At 40.5% G+C, this 12,940-nt stretch overlaps 2 protein-coding genes across 3 annotated transcripts in view; one reads left to right on the top strand and one right to left on the bottom strand.

Annotated features, from left to right (window-relative positions):
- The window catches only part of LOC115160151 (synaptotagmin-14), a 41,765-nt gene that overhangs the window by 2,435 nt on the left and 26,390 nt on the right, over positions 1-12,940 (top strand). Inside the window, exons 2-3 of one of the 2 annotated variants that reach the window (XM_029710681.1) lie at positions 11,272-11,410; positions 11,807-12,022. In XM_029710681.1, the coding sequence (XP_029566541.1) occupies positions 12,010-12,022 (13 nt within the window). In that variant the 5' untranslated portion in view covers positions 11,272-11,410; positions 11,807-12,009. Of the gene's footprint in view, positions 1-11,271; positions 12,023-12,940 lie in introns of both variants that reach the window. The other variant, XM_029710673.1, reaches the window with a different exon arrangement.
- LOC115160688 (cytosolic 5'-nucleotidase 1A) lies at positions 4,287-11,380 on the bottom strand. Its single transcript, XM_029710983.1, has 6 exons — positions 11,134-11,380; positions 10,837-11,004; positions 7,980-8,109; positions 7,562-7,684; positions 6,493-6,680; positions 4,287-6,152 (listed from the first exon to the last, which is right to left on the bottom strand). The coding sequence occupies exons 1-6, from the start codon at positions 11,242-11,244 to the stop codon at positions 5,775-5,777; spliced, it is 1,098 nt and encodes a 365-aa protein (XP_029566843.1). The 5' UTR covers positions 11,245-11,380; the 3' UTR covers positions 4,287-5,774.

The following is a 12,940-nucleotide window of genomic DNA, read 5'->3' as shown; positions in this document are numbered from 1 at the left end:
TGTTGTCTCTCTTGTCGTGATGTGTGTTTTGTCCTATATATATATATATATATATATATATATATATATATATATATTTTAAATCCCAGCCCCTGTCCCCGCAGGAGGCCTTTTGACTTTTGGTAGGCCGTCACTGTAAATAAGAATTTGTTCTTAACTGACTTGCCTAGTTAAATAAAGGTTAAATAAAACATTTTTAAGAAGGCAAGTGACAACCCGCTTGGAGTTTGCCAAAAGGCACCTAAGGTACTCTCAGACCATGAGAAACAAGATTCCCAAGATTGAACTCTTTGGCCTGAAAACCAATCGTCACGTCTGGAGGAAACCTGGCACCATCCCTACGGTGAAGCATGGTGGTGGCAGCATCATGCTGTGGGGATGTTTTTCAACGGCAGGGACTGGGAACGGAGCAAAGTACAGAGAGATCCTTGATGAAAACCTGCTCCAGAATGCTCAGGACCTCAGACTGGGGTGAAGGTTCACCTTCCAACAGGACAATGACCCTAAGCATACAGCCAAGACAACGCAGGAGTGGCTTAGGGACAAGTCTATGAATGTTCTTGAGTGGCTCAGCCAGTGCCCGGACTTGAACCCGATCGAACATCTCAGGAGAGACCTGAAAATAGCTGTGCAGCAACACTCCCCATCCAACCTGACAGAGCTTGATAGGATGTGCAGAGAAGAATGGGAGAAACTCCCCAAATACAGGTGTGCCAAGCTGGTACTGTCATACCCATGAATACTTGAGGCTGTAATCACTGCCAAAGGTGCTTCAACAAAGTACTGAGTAAAGGGTCTGAATACTTATGTATATGTGATATTTCAGTTTTTTATTTTATTAATACATTTGCAAAAAATAAAATATGTTTTTGCTTAGTCATTATGGGGTATTGTGTGTAGGTTGATGAGGGAAAAAATGGCCATGTAGGGAAATCACAGAATTTGAGAACCGAACAATATCCATATTTTGGCGAATGTGTAAACGGTCGGTGGAGAAGCCAGCTAGGAGCTGGTCCATTTTGTTTCATGTTTGTGACCTCATGAAATACAATACAGCCACATTACCCTAACTCTGTTTATACAGGTTCCTCCGTTATGAGGCTTGCATCTAATTATTGTATAAAATTAATGAGTAAAGATGAAACTATTTGCGAAATGATGTAATGCGATGTTAATCTTTTAAAATGAGAGAATTGGCCTTCATTGTAAAGTTTAACTTTCAGGAGCCACGCCCAAGTGAATAGGCATTGGTTGGAAGTTATGAACCAACTCCTTTTCTACATTTCTATAAAAGCCCCCGTATCCCAAAGTCAACTAAGTTCCAAATAACGGGAGGACTTGTCCTCACGTTTAAAAAGGGCTAATTCTAATTTCAACCCTACAGGCCAGGAAATGTGAGAGCTTGCGCTACACGTGAAATGGTATGAACTCTGAACTATTGATCACTCAAGGAGAAGCGAGTCCTAGATGACAGCCTAACAGACTGCAACTGGAAAGGTAGCATATCTAGTACGAGAACACTGATCGACGTGGATGAATCTCCAGAGTGAGATGAACCTCTCAGACCACATGACCACACGACGACCCGGAAGATTCCACAAAGGACAGGACAAACCAGAGCCTCACACAACCAGCTTCACGTAAATACAATGCATTGCTTTTCCGAATGAGCGATCCTTAGTGGCATATGTTTTTATGTGAGAATAGCTTCCCAGGTCCGATAAAGACCAATATTCCTTAGCCTTCCTTCCAAAGCCCATTTTCTTCTCTGAATCTATCATGTTATAACCAAACTGTTTTTGCTTAGCCCACTAGGGAATCTTCCCTATCATTGTTAGTAACCAATAGCTACTGTTTGTTTGTTAATGCATTTCTGTGATTATTTAGTTAGTTTGTAAATAAATGATTAAGCCAATTGGCGTATGGACGATTCATGGTTTAGGCTGGGTTCGTGCAGATAACCAACAATGACGTTTGGAATGAGACTGATGTGAGGTAAAGAATAATTCATCAATAGAAGACTAATTGATCAGATATTAAAATATATGAAGAGTTATATTCTGAAAATTATAACTTTGTAATCTGAAGATTTTCCGTGGTGCCCCGACTTCCTAGTTAATTTAATTTACATGGTTAGTTTAATCACATAATAATAATTACAGAGAATTGATTTGATAAAATAAGTCTTCACCTTTAATGATGCCAAAGACACGACACAAACAATGCAGTTCAAGAAATAGAGTTAAGAAAATATTTACTAAATAAACTAAAGTAAAAAATAAAAAGTAACACGATAAAATAACAATAACCAGGCTACATACAGGGGGCACTTTTACGGAGTCAATGTACGGGGGTACAGGTTAGTCAAGGTAATTTGTACAAAGCCTCCTTCACTCATGCTGCCAAACATACCCTCGTAAAACGGACTTTTCTACCGATCCTTGACTTCGATGTCATTTACAAAATAGCCTCCAACACTCTACTCAGCAAACTGCCCACCACTACGACCTGTATGCTCTCGTTGACTGGCCCTCGCTACATATTCGTCGCCAAACCCACTGGCTCCAGGTCATCTATAAGTCTTTGCTAGGTAAAGCCCAGCCTTATCTCAGCTCACTGGTCACCATAGCAACACCCACCCGTAGCACGCGCTCCAGCAGGTATATCTCACTGGTCATCCCCAAAGCCAACACCTCCTTTGGCCGCCTTTCCTTCCAGTTCTCTGCTGCCAGTGATTGGAACGAATTGCAACAATCGCTGAAGCTGGAGACTTACATTTCCCTCACTAACTTTAAACATCAGCTATCTGAGCAGCTAACCGATCGCTGCAGCTGTACATAGTCCATCTGTAAATAGCCCACCCAATCTACCTACCTCATCCCCATATTGTTTTTATTTACTTTGCTGCTCTTTTGCACACCAGTGTCACTACTTACACACCATCATCTGCTCATCATCATCTGCTCATCTATCACTCCAGTGTTAATCTGCTAAATTGTAATTACTTTGCTACTATGGCCTATTTATTGCCATACCTCCTCATGCCATTTGCACACACTGTATATAGACTTTCTTTTTTTTCTATTGTGTTATTGACTGTACGCTTGTTTATTCCATGTGTAACTCTGTGTTGTTATTTCTGTCGCACTGCTTTGCTTTATCTTGGCCAGGTCGCAGTTGTAAATGAGAACTTGTTCTCAACTAGCTTACCTTACCTTTTATGTTTTATTGTATGTGCTCTGTAGTGAACATAAGGAATAGGTTAATAGAACATATGAACCATTTTACATGACAGTAAAAGGGTACAGTATAGAAAACATAGTTGACACATCCTGATGTCTACTAAAGAGGACATTACAGTATAAACAAGCTCTTACTTAGCTCTAATTGTACTGAATCAAATATTTCACTGCTCTGAAAACTCACCAAACTATTTTTGAGATATTTTACTTAATAGAAGCAGAATAGAATATCAAACTAACAAAAAATATAATTACACAATAACACACACTTAGGCCAGGATTTAATCTGATTGTAGATTTGGACAATGCGCCAATAGATGACATATGTAGTGTTTACTGTGAATGTGGTCTCCACAAACGCAGGCACATTGCCTTTAAAACCTGCATTGCTGACAAAGCACGATCAGATTGAATCCTGGCCTTACCTTTCTTCTTACTGTTCTAATTAAGTTGGCAGCCATTTTTAAAAACCAGGAAGATAAAGTTATCCAGGTCACACCCCTACACGTGATATCATTGAAAAGCCCAGAATGTCTCTCAAAGGGTAAACAGGACCTAACACAGTGGCATGTATGTCCTCAGAGATACAGACCAAAAACACATGTCCATTAGAGTGGACAAAATATAATTGCTGGGCCTCAGGAAGCTATAAATAGACATGTCATTATCATATCAGTTTCCTGTTGGCATTATACAGCCATATCACTGTGTGTAGATGTTGTGTCACTGCTATGTAACACAGTCTAAAGGCGTGCCACATGCTAGCCCTCTGGGAGCAGGATACAGTCAAGTGTTGTTGACATCCCCAATGGATCCCCATCCTGACACAGACTTATAACCAAGATACACTATTCATGTGTGATCATCTCCTAACATTCAGACTCTAGGGGCATCCACACATTATATACAGTGCCCTGAAAAATTATTTCCCCCTTTCTGATTTTCTCTATTTTTGCAAATCTTTTACACTGAATGTTACTAGATCTTAAACCAAAACCTAAAATTAGATAAAAGGAGCCTGACTGACCAAATAATAAAAAATGGGATACTTATTTCATTTTATTTTTATAAACACAGTTATACAACACCCAATGTCCCAGTGTGATAAAGTAATTACCCCCTTACATTCAATAGCTGCTTGTGCCACATTTTGCTGCAATGACCACAACCAATGACCACAACCAAACACTTCCTGTAGTTTCCCCCAGTCTTCCATGCAGAACTGCTTTAAATCAGCGATATTTGTGGGTTTTCGAGGATGAACTGCTTGTTTCAGGTCCTGCCACAACATCTCAATCGGATTTGTATCAATGTGTGGATAATACATAAAAACATGAATTAACTATTCACATCTATTTCAAACCTTTATTTAACCTTACTGCACTATATGCACATGATAAATCTTTATGTTAAGTTAAAAGTGAAAAAATACAGACTGGATATTCTTAAAAATAGACATTTGAATAATTCCTAAAATATGTGTTAACACACAAAAAAGAAAACACACAAATAGTTAATGTTCAACATACAATATAGACTGTCCTTATACATACTGTATATTCAACTGTAAATTATTTGTAACAAAATACCTGACATGTAACATTTTACTAGTGGAATAGATATGTTGAACTACCTTGCTGGAGATGTTGATATTGCCATATAGCCTAACACAGCTTTACTAAGAGCAAGGTGAGGTTTCTTATGTCTAAAAACTAAGCTTTTTAAATGGAATAAGAAAATGGAATAGATTAGAACAATACATGGATAGCAAAAAGAATGATTGAATATTAAAGTGTTGCTTCTAAAGTTTAGTACATTTCAGACAATATTTTTTTAAGTCGTGCTCATGAGCCAAAATGGGTCCTCGAAATATATGCACAACTACATCATCCATTTTGTGTGATATGTCATGTCCTACAATTTTTTGTTGTTGTTTTTTTATGTTTGCAATTCGCATAATATGGTACGAATTCCATTTCGTACAATATGTTACGAATTTGTAAGTGCTTAAGATCCCGACTGCATCTAAGTGTAAATGATAAATAATAATGTGTTAATGTATGTCTGTTTTCTATGGTGTGCAGTAAAACCAAAACGCATATTTTTTGTGCATATATCTAAAGATATAAAATACACTTTGCTAAATATACTTTCATGTGTAAAATTTGAACACACTATACAACATTTGAACACACTGACATACATTTTCATAAAAAACTACGTATTTTACCAAATACTAATAAAGACTACAATGTGATGGTGATGAGGATTGTAGGAAAGTGATCCTTTCTCTCCAGAGAACAATAGATGACATTGGTCCCTGATGTGAGTATTACATCTACAGTCCTAAATGATGTGTTTTTCTCTCCTCTTAATACAATATATTCTGATCAAGGCGTTTGTAATAAAGTGTAAAAAAGAGAATTAATACAAAATCCTGATAAACAATAAAGGTCCTACAGCTGATGACAGGGTTGTGTGCAACTAAGCATTTGCATAACGTATGATATCTCCCCACCACTAGGAGGCTCTTTACTTCTTGTCTTTGACATCGTTGACGGGCTGCTCAATAAGTTCCCCCTTATGATACTTCTGTCCGATCCCATAAGGCACGTGTGCAGCGATGGTCCCCAGCTCCTTGGCTCCCTCGATGTGGAACATCTGGTCGTCAAAGAATATGTGGGGCCGGATCTTCTGCAGGAGGGGCCCTTTGGGGGCCCCAGCTAGGAACAGGGCTTCGTCGATCTCCAGGCCCCAGCTCCTGAGGGTCTTGAGGACACGGGCCCCTGAGCTGGCTGCACTGCGGGCTGTTACCAGGTAGGTACGAATGGGGCAGTTCATACGCTCATTCTTGGCGTAGAACTTTCTCTGGAGCTTCCCCAGCGCCTCCAGGAAACACTTCAAGGGACCCTGAGTGAAACAGTGAGACATAGGGTTAGCATAGTATTGTTTTTACTTTTGTCCAAAATCAAAGCATATAATACATCCACGGGTTCCACTTTATTAGGATAGCCCCCTATTATAGATGGTCTTAAGATATGCAACAACTTGGTAGGTATAAGGAAAGGGTTAGGTCTAGTATTAGGGATAGTGGGATAGTTAGTTAAAACGTTTGTTGCTAGTTAGTTGAACATCTATAAGCCCTCTATAGGGAGATAAGGAAATCATGGAAATCTGACACAAACGACCATGTCAAAAGCTAACATAAAATGGAGACATGTATTCTGCTTCAGAGTCCTCTCATGATCACCTGTGCAAGAGGTTTGTTCTCAAATTCCTTCTCGTGCTCAAAGAACGTGTCCAGGCCGTGTTGTTTCACAATGATCTCCGACTCGTCAGAGAAGAGAACTGCGTCCCCGTCAAAAGCTACTTTCAGCTGTGTGTCAGAAAGCTGGTTCTCCACATCTCCAGATGCAAACATGGTCGCTGCAGCAATGCCTGTTTATAAGACATAAGGGGCTTATACATGCTCATAACAAGTCTTGCAATGCTTTACAACAGTTATGGCTAGATGGTATAAAGCTACGGAAGTGACGCAAAAATTGCCATTCTCTCGCTGTGCGATTTGCCAGTTTCTGTTACTATGGTAACAGCTAGCTAGAGAGTTAGGTTAGTTAGCTAGCTGTGAGTCACTAGGTGATGACAATTAGCTGACGTTATTGCCCTCTGTAATAACGACGACAGGGCAAGACCGGCGTTGTGCTTCCTACTGGACAGCTGTACTTTCACTGAGTCGCCGGTAGCTAGTATAACGTGACCAATTTGTGTTTATTTTTGTCTAGGATTTAAGTCTTGTAAGAAATAACTCATATTGGTAAGCATCTAGACGTCACCGTGATACAGTCTACCCAATGGGGTGAACATGAACGGCAACAACACCGGGACACAATGTCCTTCATTCTGCAACTACTGTGGAACTAGCTACCTAGGATGACAGGGGGATGACATTAGGAGGTCACAGTTACAGCAAGCACACGCATACAAGCAACATTACCCTCATCATCAGTACTTTCATCAAAAATAAACAATCAGTTTTATTAACTGAAACTGCATAATTATGTTGTGTGTAAAACTAACAGTGTAATCTGAATCCAACTCATCCTCTCCAAAATGAAGTCCAAACTCTCATGGTAGTTCAATTGTAAACTCGTCCTTGGCTGTATACCATCTAGTCACAACCTATTACAACAGCATCAACCATACATTACAGCTGTAGGCTATTCTATAAAGTGTTACCACAATGTACATCTACAGTTTTTGACTTAGCACCCATGCTAACCAAAACCAGTCCATCTTAAACCAGTAGCATCACCACCTACCCTCCTCAATGGCCTCAGTGACTTTCTCTCCATCCTTGGAGAGGTACAAGTTGGTCATGTAGGCTTTCAGATAGCCAATGGGGCTTTTCCCTCCGGTCATACAAAATCTCTCAATGGTTAAATCTGTCAGGTAGAGGGAACCATTGTTTTTTTAAATCAGAAACTCATAGAAATGTGATGGTATGGTCATCAGGCTGGTAGCCAAAGATTGCCACTACATATCATGAACAACAGCATATAAACATTAAAAACAACATATTTGGTCAAAAGAACAGCATAAAGTTGGATGTCCAATCATTCAATGAAACATGAACATACTTTGCAAAACAGGTGTGTCTTATAACATTGTAAGCATGGCTGTAACATTGCAGTACGCGTGACAGAGCATGTAGGCGTGTTGTAGGCGTGTTTTACGCACCGTAGTGGTTGATGCTGTTGATGAGGCGCACCCCGACCTGGGCGTGGTTATTAGTCATCAGGACGATATCAAACAGCTCCTCACTGTCGGGGTAGAGCTGCCTCAGTCTGGAGTTCACCGTCATCAGAGCCTGCAGTGTGTGTGTGTGTGTTTTCAGGAAAGAATTGACACAGGGATTAAGAAACAATGACAAAACTTGGCTGGTTTGTACTAGAGCAACTACTTCTAGAGAGTGTTGCTTCAGAATATTCAGTCCCAAGTTGTAACATGTGCACACACCAGTGGCGACCAGTCATTCAGGACAGGTGGGCAGATTACATATTACAATGTAAAAATATATATATATATAATTGAGTTTAGAAAGCCCCATACAAACATGGTCTCATTTTTGTTTTCTTGAGTAAGGCAGCTCCAAAATGCAGCTGTTTCATCCTAGCTCAGTGCTTTCTGTGGTGGTGGGGTAGGCCAGCAGAAAATAGGAGCATTGCACCGTGATTGGCTCAGTGTTCTGTCACTCATGGGAACCTTACGCAATCGCCAAGCTTCAGTCCTTAGTAAGGGTAGACATCCAACATTTTAGCCCTTTGGGTCCTGCCATAGAGTTATATTACAAGTGCCCTTCCAAGAAGGCTCAAGGTTATTGGTCACAGAAATTACATCAAATCAATTTATATGTACAGTAGCTTTGATTGGACTGATCATGTCAACATCATACTTCCACAATCTTAGCTAGCGGTCATCATCATGAATCAGGTCGACAATCTACTGGAAAATCCTTTTAAATCCTTGTCATATGAAGATAAATAATGAAGAGAAATTATAGATAAAACGTATCGGTGCTCATCGGCCATTGGACATAAACATTACACAACAATTTGGAGATCGCAAATTCAACACTGAGTGGTTTGGAAGGAATTGGTGACAGTGGCTAACTGCAAGCATTGCAACTGGGAAGTCAGGAATAAACAGCGCAAACTGGGAAAATAAGTTTTGAACGGTCATTTATTTCTCTTTGATGACAAAATTTGCCCATGAAGGACCGCCACGCCACTTTCCTGTTCAAGCACATCACAGCAACGTGAGTCCAAAAATGTCTTATGCTGCTTCATAAATTATGTAGGATGCCAGAGCGATATGTATACTGTAGATAAGAAAGTAATACTAAGTGTATGTTATGTAGTAAGATGTTAGTAGCCCATGTGCTTCACCCTAATAATTTGGCCTATTTTCTGTAAAATAGACCAATGTAAACACATCGTTCGTGGCCGGTGTGCTTGTTTGCAAACTTGTTTTGTACAGCTCTGACAATGCTACTGATAGTAGTGGGGGCGCTTGGCTTGCACATGCAAATTCAGCACACACAACATTCTATAATAGAATTGTGTTATTTAACGTGCTAAATTAAAAGTTTATTTAACCCGTCAAATAGTGTTATATGACGTGTATCTTTTTTGACACACAAAGACCCAAACAGCATTCAATGTGCCTCACCCTAACAATTTGTCTATTTTCACCTCTTAATTTTGCCTACTGTTCTAACTTGGTGGTGCACATGTAGCATATAACCTGTTTTAGAGAAATGTAATCATTGAATATTGTAAGAGCTTTCATTGTCTGTTTATATGCCCCCTTTATCTATCCTATGGTTCTGACTTGTTGTACAGGGAGAACACTGTAAGAACGGCCCATGTTCTGAATTCTGTTGCTGTACATTTCAAAAGTGCTGAACAAATAGTTATATTGACTACGTTCGTCGTCGCTTGCTCATTAATGTCTTAATCAAAATTACAGATTGCCTCTTATCTGCTTGTCGTCCCCTTATGCCATAGTTTGTACATATCAATTGTCAGTAGAAACCACATTTGTTTAAGCAAGTAAGCCAAATCAGCTCTGTTTAAAGTCAGTAAATGAGGCTGAATGAACTGTTTCACTGCCAGACAAGGCTCCGCTGAAAGCCAGGTGTAGCAGTGGTAAGATGTTGGGACTGCTGTTGGAACAGCTTTATGTAGACCCTAACAGTTTGTGGGCACCGTTTGTCACCGTTATTGTGCAATTAATGTATTGTTTAGTGTTGTGTTGTGGCTTTGCTGGCATACATCCCACATGATCTACATGCTAAAATCGCCACTGGCACACACCCACGCACAAATGCACGAACACACCAACACAGATTATCTGAAGGGGACATTTGTTGTTCTGCTATAGATTACAACATTACCTAATCCTGTGCTTGCATACCATTATAGAGCATGAAAAGAAGAATAGCCTGCCACATGGGAAGAAGAACCAGAATAACCTGCCACATGAGAAGAAGAACCAGAATAGCCTGCCACATGGGAAGAAGAACCAGAACAACCCACCACAGTGTTTTATTTAACCTTTATTTAACTAGGCAAGTCAATAAAGAACAAATTCTTATTTTACAGTGACGGCCTACCCTGGCCAAACCCTCCCCTAACCCGGACAAAGCTGGGCCAATTGTGTGCCGCCCTATGGGACTCCTGATCAGCCTGGGATTGAACCAGGGTCTGTAGTGACACCTCTAGCACTGGGATGCAGTGCCTTAGACCACTGCGCCACTCGGGAGTGTCATTCATGCGTTGATGTATAGATGGTGCATAACAGTGGGAAACAATATTGCCTATTGTAATTCTGAGCAAAACACTATTCTAGACGCATTACACAAATTGTATCTAGGCCTAAAGACATTGGCATCACAGTGAATGAGGTTTCCCCTTCACCGCCACTAAGGAATCCATATGCAATTGTAATTCAACCCTACCCTCTGACTCTCCCACGCACAGACATGCAGGTAGGCCATACCCTTAGCTATGTTACTTCAATCCCTCTAATTTACCTTCACGAGAGGGAACGCCACACCTGGCATGAGCGGCTCATTCTCATGCTCCTGTTGAAACGTCACATACTTCTCGACTCCCTCTTCCTCGTAGATCTTCCGCTCCGCAACCATGTTGAACAGGGTGCGAGAAGAGACGGCGATAGTAACGGCATATTGGGGTTTGGGCTATTTGGAAAACAAGAATAGCAAAGAAAAAATGACGATACAAGAGAATAGCTAATAGTATACTATAGACCCGTGTAGACACTTATTTTATCTGCAAAGGCAAATAAGAACGGCTTATGTATCACTTACGGGTCTAGGTTTCCTTGTTTTTAAACTGTCAAAAAAGGCTTTTGCTGCGGCCCAGTCCTTTTCCTCTCCAGCGTTAGTGGCTGCTGGATCGGTAGGTTTGATTTCACTCATATTTGGCCTGGGATGGAAAAGTTCTAGATCTGGTAGTTCCGTAACACTGATTCCGAAATGAGATGATCAGAACAAGCGGCCAGTTTGCGGAAACGTTTGAGAGGTTTCGACGGGCGTGTCTTTTTACCCATGATGCTCATTCGAAAGAAAGGAAAAACACCAAAATGTACATAACAATTCGTTTTAATCACATTACCTGGCTACTTTTTGCATATCGGCCAACCCGCCATATCGTTACATGGAATTTTATCTGTGTGTTTTTACCAATAATTACACTAATAAATAATTGGGGGGGGAAAAGTTGATTGGAACAACTGACCAATAGGCCTGTTGATAACTACACCATTTTCATTTAATTTATGAAACTTTGAATATTACAATAGTATAACGTTATATAACAGTATGCAGCAATACATAACATAGGCTATGTAATACACAAATATAATTAATTTATGTTGCACTATCATATAATATTTTTTATACATAATCCATCATACTTTCTAAACATGCAATTATTAAGATAAGTAGCTATTGCAAATACCTACAATGTTTCATTGCACAGGTAGGCTAAAGTCAGCGTGCGGTGCTCATACGAATCAGCCTGATCTCGCGAGTTTACTTTCGGCTTCTCTAAACGCAACGAGAGCGCAGCGGTCAGGATGGTCTTGGATCAGGCTATCAAACAATGCCCCCCTCCTTCAAACACAAGAATAACCTGTCCCCAGTTTTCACCCCTCGCTTTGGTTCAATCTGGAACAGAACATAATGGCGGTTGATGGTAAGTAGCCTACACCGGCACAGGTGACCTGCTGTACTCATAGAACTTGCATGGGACAGAGCTAGAATGCTTAGTGACAGTACCATTTATTCAGCAAGATAGATGTCTAGTAATGATATACATGCACATTGCGGTGTCTCGTCAGCTTGTGCTGGAGCCTACATAGCCGGCAGGGATGCTGAAGAGTAGCCACAAAGATGTGGGGATGTTGTGGGATGCGCCGCGTGACACTTCACAGTACCACGCTAAGTGGTCCTGAGGTGGACAGCGATGGTACAAAATAAATGTCCCTCGGTCATCACGTTGTCTTGACAGAGTCTCACGCATGAACGTGATAGCATAGCCTAGTAAGTGTTGTAAGTTTGTTATAGGATAATGGAATGTGAACTTTACTACTGTTGAAGCCAGATAAATGCCTGCATTCAAGGCTGCATGGCTGCTTCTGCGCAATATTGTATCATCCACATTTCTAGGCTACTTGGTCACGTGTTCTCGCACGTTGGTTGGTTGTTATCCGGTCTCAGCACTGGACGTGTTGCCGTCACACCTGGCAAATGCGATGCTGGGAGAGAGGAGAGGGAAAGAGAGGAAACTGTCCGCTGGTGAATGTGCTGGTCTTCAGCCAATGCTCATCTATACTTTACTGGTCACCGGTGTAAAGACAGATGTTTATCAATTACTTATAGCTTTTGTGTAGCCTATATCCATTTTTTATGGGGCAGGCTTCGGCTCACAACGCAACATTTCATTGAGACCAAATAGGAAGCATTTTCTGTAGGCTACAGCTGTTGCAGAGGATATAAAAGCTGCTTAAGATGCTTTTTGTTTTTACCTGACTTGTTTGCTGCATGGTTGATATAAAACATAGAAGAAAAGAGATAGAAAGTGTAGACTCTACTTGTCATATACCGTTAAAGT

This window comes from Salmo trutta, chromosome 1, assembly GCF_901001165.1.
Source record: "Salmo trutta chromosome 1, fSalTru1.1, whole genome shotgun sequence".
Taxonomy (NCBI): Eukaryota; Metazoa; Chordata; class Actinopteri; order Salmoniformes; family Salmonidae; genus Salmo; species Salmo trutta.
Note: the sequence above shows the minus strand (reverse complement) of the source record. Positions and strands in the feature narration are given on the sequence as shown.

Excerpts from the sequence above, each read along its gene's own strand:
- LOC115160688 (XM_029710983.1), bottom strand. The coding sequence starts at position 11,244 with ATGAGTGAAATCAAACCTACCGATCCAGCAGCCACTAACGCTGGAGAG. Across the intron at positions 7,685-7,979 it reads CAACAGCATCAACCACTACG|ATTTAACCATTGAGAGATTT; the intron begins GTGCGTAAAACA and ends TCTACCTGACAG. Across the intron at positions 6,681-7,561 it reads CACTGAGGCCATTGAGGAGG|GCATTGCTGCAGCGACCATG; the intron begins GTAGGTGGTGAT and ends TCTTATAAACAG.